General features: G+C 42.4%; 1 protein-coding gene across 1 annotated transcript in view; it reads right to left on the reverse strand.

The window, feature by feature from the left end:
- BMPR2 (bone morphogenetic protein receptor type 2) overlaps positions 1-12525 on the reverse strand; it is a 195857-nt gene extending 183332 nt beyond the window's left edge. The window contains exon 1 of the mRNA XM_003785030.3: positions 11660-12525. Coding sequence (XP_003785078.1) covers positions 11660-11735 — 76 coding nt within the window. The 5' untranslated portion in view covers positions 11736-12525. The remainder of the gene's footprint in view (positions 1-11659) is intronic.
- Positions 12526-12531: the final 6 nt, after the last annotated feature.

The following is a 12531-nucleotide window of genomic DNA, read 5'->3' on the forward strand; positions in this document are numbered from 1 at the left end:
TGAGGCAAAAGGATCACTTGAGCCCACTGCTGTGAGCTATGATGACCCCACAGCACTCTAGCCAGACAGAATGAGACTCTGCCAAAATAAAATAAGATGAAACATCTGATATAAAGTTAATGTCCAGAATATATAAGGTACTCCACAACTCAATAACAAAAAGACAAACAACCCAAGTAAAAAACAAAGGACTGGAATTGACATTTTTCGAAAGATACACAAATTGCCAGAAAGCACATGAAAAGGTACTTAACATTATTCATCACTTAGGGAAATGCAAATCAAAACCAGAATGAAATACCATTTGACACTCATAAGGATGGCTATTATTTAAAACAAACAAACAAACAAACAGAAAATAACTAGTGTTGGTAAGGATATATAGAAATGGGAACCTCCTTACAGCTGGTGGGAATGTAGAATGGTTCAGCCACTATGAAAAACACTTTGGCAGTTAGTTCCTCAAAAGGCTAAACACAGAATTACCATAAGATCCAACAACGATATTCCTAGGTATATACCCAAAGGAATTAAAAGCAGATCCTCCAATGTTGACCGCAACATTATTTACAATAGCCAAAAGATGGAAACAACTCCAGTGTCCATCAATAAATCAACAGATAAATAAAATGTGGTATATACATATGGTAGTATATTATTCATTTTTTCTTTCTTTTTTTTTAAGAAGATAGTAATTCTTAGATATTTGCAAACTATTTTTTTATTTTAATTTAGTTGGAGGGGGCGGGGCTAGGTTTGAACCCACCAACTCAGGGATATGGGGCTGGCACCCTACTCTTTTTAGCCACAGGCACCACACTCTTTTTTTTTTTTTTTTGAAAGAGAGCCTTACTTTGTCACCTTCAGTACAGTACCCTAGTATAATAGTTCACAACAACCTCTTGGACTCAACTGATTCTCTCGCCCCAGCCAAGATAGTAGCTGGGACTATAGGCACCTATCACAACGCCCAGCTACTTTTAGAGATGGGGTCTGGCTCTTACTCAGGCTGGTCTCAAACCCATGAGCTCAGGCAATCAATCCACCTGCCTTGGCCTCCCAAAGTGCTAGGATTACCGGCATGAGCCACCTCACCCAGCCCATATTATTCACTCTTAAAAAGAAATAAAGGCCAGGGGCAGTAGTTCATGCCTGGAGTTCAAGACCCGCCTGAGCATGAGACCTCATCTCTAAAAATAGCCAGGCACTGTGGGGGGCACCTATAGTTCCAGCTACTTGGGAGGCTAAGCCCAGAGAAGTGCTTGAGCCCAGGAGTTTAAAACTGCTATAAGCTATGACATCACAGCAGTCTAACAAGGGTGACAAAGTAAGACTCTGTATTGGGAAAAAAAGGGGGGGAGGAGATAAAGTTCTGATACATGCTACAACATGGATAAATCTTAAAATCATTATGCTAAGCAAAATGACAGCCATAAGAACAAATATTGTTTGATTCCACTTAAATGAAATATCTAGAGTATGCAAATTCATAGAGGCAAAAAGTGAATTAGAGGTTACTAAGATCTGGGAAAAGGAGGATATGGGGAGTTTAATGGTTACTAAGTTTCATTTTGGATAATTAAAAAGATTTTGGTGATAGGTGCACCACCCTATAAAAGCAATAGCATTGAATTGTACACTAGAAAATGTTTAAAATGGCAAATCACGGCTCGATGCCTGTGGCTCAAGCGGCTAAGGCGCCAGCCACATACACCTAAGGTGGCGGGTTCGAATCCCCAGGCCGGGCCCGCCAAACAACAATGATGGCTGCAACCAAAAAATAGCCAGGCGTTGTGGCGGGCGCTTGTAGTCCCAGCTACTTGGGAGGCGGAGGCAGGAGACTCGCTTGAGCCCAGGAGTTGGAGGTTGCTATGAGCATGATGCCATGGCACTCTACCCAGGGGGATAGCTTGAGGCTCCATCTCAAAAAATAAATAAATAAATAAAAAAAATTAAAAAAAAAAAAAAAAAATAAAATGGCAAATCTTACCACAATTTTCAGAAGTCTATTAACATACCAAAACCATTGAATCGCACACATTTATTTATTTATAGACTTTAGAGACAGGGTCTTGCTGTATCACTTAGGCTGTATTTTTCAATCTTTTTTATCTCATGGCACACTTATGTCATGTTGATGAAAACAAAGAATAAAAAATATATATACTTACGATGTTTTGAACTTTTTTTTTTTCAGAGACAGAGTCTCACTTTGTTTCCTTGGTAGAGTGCCATTGCATCACAGCTCACAGAAAACTCCAGCTCTTGGGCTTAGGCAATTCTCTTGCCTCAGCCTCCCTCCCTGTAGCTGGGACTACAGGCACCAGCCACAACGCCCGTCTATTTATTTATTGTTGTTGTTGTTGTTGCAGTTTGGCTGGGACCGGGTTTGAACCCTCCACCCTCGGTATATGGGGCTGATGCCCTACTCACTGAGTCACAGGCACCCACCCTGCTTTGAACTTCCTTAGAAAATAATTTAATGGCTTGGTGCCTGTAGCTCAACAGCTAGGGCTCTGGCCACATACACTGGGGCTAGCAGGTTCGAACTCAGCCCAGGCCTGCCAAACAACAATGACAACTACAACAAAAAAAATAGACGAGCGTTGTGGTAGGCACCTATAGTCCCAACAACGGGAGGCTGAGGCAAGAGGATTGCTTAAGCCCAAGAGTTTGAGGTTGATGTGAGCTGTGACACCACAGCACTCAGAAAAAAAAAAAAGGAAATAATTTAATGATCTTTAAAAATTTTTGCAACCCACCAATATGCTATCACAGCACACTGGATGAAAATCGCTGGGGTAGATCATGGCTCACTGCAGCCTTAACCTCCTGGGCTAACGTTACCCTTCTGCCTCAGCCTCCAGTGTAGCTGGGACTACAGATGTGTGCTACACAACCAACTAATTTTTATTTTTTGTAGAGATGGTTCCTTTCTTTGTTGCTCAGGCTGGTCTTGAACTCTTGGCCTCAAGTGATCCTCCCACCTGGGTCTTCTAAAGTGCTGGGATTACAGGCCTGAGCCACCAGCCACCATGCCTGGACTTAAACTGCACTCTTTAGATTGCTGAATTGTATGAAATGTGAATTATATCTCAATAAAACTGTTAAAAAACCCAACTTTACTAACCTAAAATTAGAATGTCATTAATTAGATCATGCTGATTCAGAATATATAACTGAATCAAAAGCTACACTGAAACTTACCTTGGCATTATTTATTTTAAAATTAGAATGAGAGATAAGATTATAGAAATCTAACCTTCTTAACTAAACTTCTAACTATTTAAAGTCTACTTTAAGGTCCTTTCAAATCCTAAAACTCTACAATTCCAATTATTTTAAAATCACTCCATATATTTGGTGCAGATTATGCTTATATTTTCATTAAAGTATATCCCTATAAGAGCTTTTTTTTTAACAATTTCATTGTGCTGATTCAACATAAATAATCAAGATATTAACTGTATTTGCAGAAAATTCAATTACATTTCTTTTTTTTGAGACAGAGCCTCAAGCTGTCACCCTGAGTAGAGCGCCGTGGCGTCACAGCTCACAGCAACCTCCAACTCCTGGGCTCAAGCGAGTCCCCTGCCTCCACCCCCCAAGCAGCTGGAACCACAGGCGCCCACCACAATGCCTGGCTACCTTTTGGTTGCAGTCGTCATTGTCACCTGGCAGGCCCGGGCTGGACCCGAACCTGCCAGCTCAGGTACATGTGGCTGGCGCCCCAGCCATCTGAGCCACAAGCGCCGAGCCTCTTTTTTTCTTACATTTCTTTAAAAGTAGTACTTTCAAGATTTTAGAATGCCCCACAGTTTTCTCTAACCCAAGCTAAATTCTCAGTACTGTGTACTTACGCCGGGGGCAGTGGCGCATGCTTGTAATCTTAACACTCTGGGAAGCCAAGGTGGGTAGATTGCCTGAGCTCATGGGTTCAAGATCAGCCTGAGCAAGACTTCATCTCTAAAAATAGCCAAGCGTTGTGGCAGGCACCTGTAGTCCCCACTACTCAGGAGGCTAAGGCAAGATAATCACTGGAACCCAAGAGTTTGAGGTTGCCTCCCAGAGTGCTAGGATTACAGAGGTGATCCCAGCTGGGACTACAGGCGCCCACCACAATGCCTAGCTATTCTTATTTATTTATTTATTTTTAGAGACAGAGTCTCACTTTGTCACCCTCGATAGAGTGCCGTAGCATCACAGCTCACAGCAACCTCCAACTCTTGGGCTTAGGTGAATCTCTTGCCTCAGCCTCCCAAGTAGCTGGGACTACAGGCGCCCCCCACAATGCCCAGCTATTTTTTTGTTGTTGTTGAAGTTTGGCCGGGGGCCAGGTTCAAACCTGGCACCCTTGGTATATGCAGCCAGGGTCCTCTCACTGAGCCACTGGTGTCGCCTGCCTGGCTATTTTTAGAGACAGGGTCTTGCTCTGGCTCAGGCTGGTCTCAAACCAGTAAGCTCAGGCAATCCACCTGCCTTGGCCTCCTAGAATGTTAGGATTACAGGTTTGAGCCACTGCGCCTGGCCTCACCTTTATCTATACTTCATTAAGAATTCTCATCCAAATTTACTATAAGGAAAACTACTTTCTACTAATAAGTGATTTTTCTTTTTGGCAGAGGTAGGAGAAAATTAAAATGGACAAGAAAAAAATATAGGTTAAGGCCAGGTGTGGTGACTCACACCTGTAATCTGAGCACTTTGGGAAGCCAAGGCTGGACTGCTTAAAGCCAGGAGCTTGAGATCAGACTGGGCAACAGAACAAGAGCTTGTCTTCACAGAAAAAAAAATCAAAAAGTAGCTAGGTGTGGGACACATCTATCGTCCCATCTACATGGAAGGATGTGAAGCAGGAGGATCACCTGCACCTAGGAGTTTAAAATTACAGCGACCTGTGATCATACTGCTGCACTCCAACCTGGGTGACAGAGTCCACCTCTAAATAAATAAAAACACCGGCTACACCTATAATCCTAGCACTTTGGGAGGCCGAGGTGGGTGGACTGCTTGAGTTCACAAGTTGAGACTAGCCTGAGCCAGAGTGAAACCCTGTCTCAAAAAAAAAAAAGCTGGTGGGTTGTGGTGGGCACCTGTAGTCCTAGCTACTTAGGAAGCTGAGGCAAGAGGATTGCTTAAGCCTAAGAGTTTTGTTGTTTTTGTTTTGAGACAGAGTGTCAAGCTGTCACCCTGGGTAGTGTGCTGTGGTGTCAGCTCACAGCAACCTCACACTCTTGGGTTTAAGCAATTCTCTTGCCTCAGCCTCCAGAGTAGCTGGGACTACAGGTGACTGCCACAATACCCGGTTATATTTTTGTTGCAGTTGCCATTGTTGTTTTAGCTTGCCTAGGCTGGGTTCGAACCCTCCAGCCTCAGTGTATGTGGTTGGCGCCCTACCCACTGAACTACAGGTGCCACTGAGCCTAAGAGTTTTTGAGGTTGCTGTGAGCCATGGATACCACAGCACTCTACCTAGGGTGACAAAGTAAGACTCTGTCTCAAAAAAAACACAGGCTAAATTAATATACAATACTTGATGAGCAAAGACTTTTTCCTTAAATAACAATCACCTTCAGGTTCATGAAAAGACAAGGAAAACAACTGCAAATTATATTTTATTTATTATTATTATTTTTTGAGACAAAGTCTCACTCTGTCACCCTGGATAAAGTGTCAATGTATCATCACAGCAATCTCAAATTCTTAGGCTCAAGAGGTCCTCCTGCCTTAGCCTCATAAGTGGCTGGGAATACAAGCACCTGCCAGGATATCCACCTACCTGTTCTTTTTTTTTTTTTTTGAGACAGAGCCTTAAGCTGTCCCCCTGGGTAGAGTGCCGTGGCATCACAGCTCACAGCAGCCTCCAACTCCTGGGCTCAAGCGAGTCTCCTGCCTCCGCCTCCCAAGTAGCTGGGACCACAGGCGCCCGCCACAACGCCCAGCCATTTTTTGGTTGCAGCCGTCATTGTTGTTTGGCGGGTCCGGGCTGGGGATTCGAACCCACCACCTTAGGTGTACGTGGCTGGCGCCCTAGCCGGTTGAGCCACAGGCGCCAAGCCCACCTACCTTTTCTATTTTCAGTAGAGATGGGGGTCTCACTCCTGCTCAGGCTGGTCTCAAGCTCCTGAGCTCAAGTAATCTACTTCCCATAGCCTCTCAGAGTGCTAGGATTACAGGGGTGAGCCACTGTGCCTGATCAAAAACTGCAAATTTTGAAAAAGAAAAATGTTTTGAGTAACTGCTTAACACATAAAATAAATGCTTGGTCCCAATGTTAACTGAATGAAAGGTACAGAACAAGTTACAATTAGCACAAAAAGTAAAATTAATAAAGTTGTAGACCTTGAGAGTTAGAAGGAAACTTAGGTTCAGTAGTTCTCCATATAATATTTACGGAGGTTGGGGAATAGAGGGTGTTTAAATGCAGATTCCCTGAGATTACAGTAAACTATGATCACACCACTGCCACTCCAATCTGGGCAACAGAGCAAGACCCTGCCTCTAAAAATGCAAATTCCCAGACTCAGTGTCCAGAGACTCAGGTTCAGTAGGTCTAGGGAGGTGCCCAGGAATCTGCATTTCAAACATGACAGTCCAACCATATTTGCTCAGAATCACACAGAATATGGGTCTCATTAACTTAGGACAGGAGTTTTCCCACCGTAACACTTAAACCATGTACTGGTTTAAGGAAGTGGTACAAAGAAATACATCATTTGAATCAGTAAGTATTCCTAGAATATGTCCTGGCTCTAATTCCTTTTGTTATTCATTCAATAATTTTTTTTTTTATTCATTCATAGTGAGACAGAGTCTTACTATGTTGCCCTTGGTAGAGTGTCATGGCGTCACAGTTCATAGTAACCTCAAACTCCTGGGCTTAAGTGATTCTCTTGCCTCAGCCTCCCAAGTAGCTGGGACTACAAGCGCCCACCCCAACGCCTGGCTACTTTTTGGCTATAGTTGTCATTGGTGTTTGGCAGGCCTGGGCTGGGTTCGAACCTACCAGATCCGGTGTATGTGGCTGGCACCCTAGCCGCTGAGCTACAGACTAAGAGCCTTAAGAAGAATTTCTTTTTTTCTTTTTTTTTTTTTAAAGACAGAGTCTTACTTTATCGCCCTCGGTAGAGTGCTGTGCTGTCACAGTTCACAGTAACCTCCAACTCCTCGGCTTAGGCGATTCTCTTGCCTCAGCCTCCCGAGTAGCTGGGACTAGAGGAAGCTGCCACAACGCCCAGCTATTTTTTTGTTGCAGTTTGGCGGGGGCTGGGCTTGAACCCGCCACCCTTGGCATATGGGACGGGCGTTCTACTCACTGAGCCACAGGCGCCGCCCTCAATAAGTATTTCTTAAACTTCTACGGACATAGCAATATGATTACGAAACAATGTAACATATGAATGCTATCCTCTGGAAGCAATTATGAATTGAAAACACAAGGAAAATACAAAAAACTGGCTTGGCACCTGTGGCTCAAGCAGCTAAGGTGCCAGCCACATATACCTGAGCTGGCAAGTTTGAATCCAGCCTGGGCCCTGATGGCTGCAACAAAAAATAGCCAGGCGTTGTGGCAGGCATCTGTAATCCCAGCTACTTGGGAGGCAGAGGCAGGAGAATTGCTTAAGCCCAGAAGTTAGAGGTTGCTGAGCTGTGATGCTACAGCGCTCTACCCAGGGTACAGTTTGAGGCTGTCTCAAAAAAAAAAAAAAGAAAGAAAATACAAAAAACTGATATTCAACAGCAGACAATATATGAGTAGGTACAGTTTATTCTCTATGTAGAATAAACATCTCTCTCCCCTCTTTTTATAAACTCATCAGCATCAGTAATACTACCAACACATCATCCCATGGTCCTTATAGAGAGACCAAGGTTTATATAACTTTAATGGAAAACCCTAATTAAAAGCTTGGCCCCACCCAAATGGTAATAGAAGACCTGCTTCTAGACCATCTTCCTGATTATATATGTATGTGGTAGACGGAGAGTTTCAATTCTTCCTGCTTCTGAAATAGTACCATATAACTATATATTATATTAGCTTCATTTTAGGCAAAGTATACTTTGATACCTATTGTCTTTAGGCTTGGCCATACGACTGGGAGCAGAATCTGGAAATGTGCTAGTGGGGTTGGGCATGCTCTCTTCTTTTTGTGCCAAGACTATGACACGAACCTCCTCCAGATAGATGTTACCCCTCCCTCTAGCCTGGGTCTCCAAAGGAGACATAAAGAGCAGAATAAATGCATATTGTTGCATGCCACTAAAATTTTGTGGTTGCCAATTATTAGGAAGCAAGAGATTAACCAATCACTATTTAATAAATCCAAATAATCAGGACAGATAATACAAAGTAGTGGTCCTCAAACTTGTCTGAGTGAGATGCTCTTGGGTTTTAAATTTAAAAATATATATATATGTATATATATATATCTATATACACACACACACATACACATATAAATATATATGTCCCAGAGAAATCCAGATCCATTCAATATATCTAGGCTGCTAAGCCAAAACTTTACATTTTATCAAGAACCACAGGTAATTCTGTTGCAGTGCCTACACTTTGAGAAACATTAAAATGAAGATTACTAAATTTCTAGGTACTCAGCCATATTAACTAACTGCTCAAAAACTCACAAAATAGATGAATCTCACTTTTTTCTTTTTTTTTTTGAGATAGAGTCTCACTTTGTTGCCCTCAGTAGAGTGCCATGGCGTCAGAGATCACAGCAACCTTCAACTCTTGGGCTCAAGCAATTCCCTTGGGGGCTTAAGCCTCCCAAGTAGCTAGAACTACAAGTGAACACCACAACGCCCAACTATTTTTTGTTGTTGTTGCAGTTGTTATTATTGCTTAGCTGGCCTGGGCTGGGTTTGAAGCCACGAGCCTACGGGCACGTGGCTGGAGCCATAACCACTGTGCTACAGGCACCAAGCCTGAATCTCACTTTAGACAATGTTATGTGTTCCTGAAGAGATGTATGCAAAACCACAATCTAGTCAAGTTAAATATTTCAAACACATATAGAAGCTTGACCTTTAAATACCTGCATTGTAATCTCTTATTAAAATTAAGAGTCTGTATATAAACTAAGCAAGTAAAAATTCTATTTTATAAACTAAGCAAAGTAAAAAATTCTATTTTTTTTGCATACTAACAGTTCTTAGAATTAAGAACTCCAAGACCTATATATTTTTTTGTTTTGTTTTTTTTTGTTTTTTGGCCAGGGCTGGGTTTTGAACGCGCCACCTCCGGCATATGGGGCCGGCGCCCTACTCCTTTGGGCCACAGGCGCCGCCCTCCAAGACCTATATGAGATAAGTAGAAAGACAGATTGAAAAGAAATTATTTTATTCATGATCCTAAAAAGGGATGTGCTACCAATTAGTATTCTGGCATTTTTTTTCCTGTTCAACTGCATTATTTGCACCTGTCTAGTTACATCACTGCATGTACATATCCCAAATCCATACAAGCCATCTCTAGTCACCTCAAAATTAATGAAGCTGCACTAGTTACTCCAATATTAGGCAAAGTTTCACACATTCAGAATCATGATATTTGCATAACCAATGCTGTACTAACATCCTGTGTCTCTGCTTCTTTTCAAAGGCTAATCTGGTGAAGGCATTACTCTATTTCATGTACCCAATTACATTCAGAAGTTGTTGCTGCTGTTCCTATCATTACTGTGCCAGCTATAATCCTGACACCATAATTTACTGGCTGTGTGGTAAATTATTCAAATAACTTTGAATAATTTCTATGTCTGTACTTCACTCTCCCTCTCTGTAAACATGGAATAATAATAATTTATAGAATTGTCAAGAAGATCAAACAAGAAAATATATGTAAAGTTATTTGAATAGTTGCTGGTCCACAATAAGGGCTCAATAAAATACTAGCTATTATTGTTATAGCTCTGAAATCCAGCTTCACAAATTTTGTCATCTGTGCTATGAAATATTAAAAAGACTAAAACTACTTTGAAGCAATGATTCTTTTAATCTATCCCTTTTAAGGGACATTATTCAAGAATTTTCTTAATATTTACTAAATAGAAATTAAGTTTATTTTTAAAATCAATGTTTTTTACTTACTTTAATCAGTTCTAAACACAAAATTACGAGTATGTCATTATAAATAAGACTACATTCTAAAAAGATCAAGAATAATGAAAAACACTGAAAAGTCTAAGTTCTAAGATTTACGTTCACGTAATAACTGGTTAAACTTAAGGCCTTTTACTCTCTTCATATACAGGAACCACATGGCTTACAGCTAGAGAATTTAAATAGCTAACACCAATTAAAGGAAATTTAGAGAAAAATCACCCATTTTTACTCTGAAAGGAACTACAATGATTAAAATAATAGTTTCAAAATAAACTCAAAAGTTCAAATTATTTTAACACAATTATACAGATTCATCATAAATGACAGGCACTAATCAACAATACCAAAAGGACAAAAGGGAACTTCAAATTTTCTTTCAATATTTTCCCAGGGAAGAATTTTAAATGAGAATAAGTAACCTCTGTGTCTAACATAATAACGAAAAATTTATTGAATGTGAAAATTATACATTTACTTAACAAAAATGACTAGGCAATGTCATTTTGCTTTTTACTCATTTTTGAAAGCATAATCCAGTTGTCCATCCTAAACCAAATTTAAGAATCATATGTACAATTCACTCCTGAAAATTCATAATCACATATCACCAAAAGACTGCTTGAAGAAATAACCGCAAACAGATTATGCAGTTTTTTTCCCCAAGGTGCTTAGGAGATAAGAGGAAAATAAAATATCCAAAGGAAAGGATGACAATCATTTAGGTTTCAGTACAATGTCAAAGAACTTTCAGGAGTGGAATCTCCTAGAAGTCTTATGTCAGGTCAAAGTTCTCTCAATGACAGGAAAGCCAATAAATGCCAGACAACTAATAGCAAAGTTATCAAAATAATTCTATACCCAACAGTACTGTAATTCCAGAAGCATACAAAATACTAGTGTCTGGGTTGAAAAGATGGAGATGTAATTACTGAAATACTTGCGAACAATACTAGTAAGATAAATAAACAGTATTATACAATGTATCAATAATCTCAGTTCTGGCTTCTCAATATTTATTCTATTCATTCCGTAACATTATTGAATAATGGAAGTAACATGGATTCCCAACGAGTGGTCTAAATCTAAAATTAAGGTTCCAGTGTGTGTTCTCCAGTTGATGTTCTTTTTACTATAAATCAAATCCGCTTATTTATATTAAAACAAAATCGACAGCTCTGTTTCCAGAGATCTTATAATAGACACTGTTCACTGGTGATTAAAATATTATTTTTAATCCTTGCATTACCTCACAGCTAAAAATGTCAAGATACCACACCCAATATGTCTTTTTTTTCCCATGGAGGGGGGTGGGGAAGGGACTCTGGGAGTGGGGATAGGAAACTCCACAAAAACATTAAAGGTGATTTCCCTGGAAGGAGTGGGAAAGGCGCGCAGGCACCCGGTGGCGGCTCCCCTCCACAATGCTCTAAGGGGGACCGGTCGCGTAGGGCGAGCACAGGCCTCGGCCTCTGCGGGCTCCCTCCCACGCCACCCGCAGGGAAGTGGCCGGGACGCGCCACCCCTGGCTACTCACCGGCCGCAGTGCTGACCAGCAGGACGGTCCACAGTAGCCAGGGCACCCGCCAGGGCCGCTGCAGCGAGGAAGTCATCCCTGGGCCAGCCAAGAAGCAGGAAGGCAAAGAAAAGAAATATGGAAAGTAGATACGGGCGGAGAAACACGGCCAGGAGGCTCGTCTTCTCTCTCGTGGACTTATCCTGCCCGTATCACAAGGCAGTTTGAAAGGACAAATGGCAGATGAGAGGACCTAGCTGCAGAGCTTATATTCCGCGGCCGAAATTCCCTTCATTTCTCTCCCTCGCGGCTGGAAGGGTTCATTCGTCTAGGATCGGGTGCCTCGGCCCTCCAGACTGAAGGCATGTCCGTGGGGAGAAGCAGGGAGCCAAGAAGAAATCCCCCGCCCCAAGTTATTTCCCTCGTAGTTTCACGATATCAAAAAAATATCCAGGTCTGGGAGAAAACATATCCAGGATGTAGGCAGCGGGCGGGGATCCGACAGGGTCAGGGAACTAGTTCCCGACTGCCGAGAAGGGCGAAGCCGGGCGGGCTGGAGCGCCCGGCGGAGCGAGTCGCATCGCCCGCGGCTCCGGGGAGGCAGGATCCCTTAACTTTCGCTTCGGTGCTTCCTTCACTCCGATTTCCAGAACAAATCCTCTTCCTCGAGTGGATCGAAAAAGGTGCCTGCCTCCATGGACAAACCCGCAGCCTCCACGCTTTCGCGGAATAATCGCGCGTGGGTCGAGCAGACCGGGCGGAGAGCTAGGGGCGGTGGGAAGCGGGGGAGGGATCGGCCGGCAGGGCCCGGAGCTCCCCCAGACAGCAGGCGGAAAAGGGGGTGCGGAAGGCTGCCCCGTCTAGCCCTCCTGGTGCGCTCCTTTTTCTCTCTC

The sequence above is a fragment of the Otolemur garnettii genome, unplaced genomic scaffold (genome assembly GCF_000181295.1).
Source record: "Otolemur garnettii isolate 467f Iridium unplaced genomic scaffold, OtoGar3 scaffold00013, whole genome shotgun sequence".
Lineage (NCBI taxonomy): Eukaryota > Metazoa > Chordata > Mammalia > Primates > Galagidae > Otolemur > Otolemur garnettii.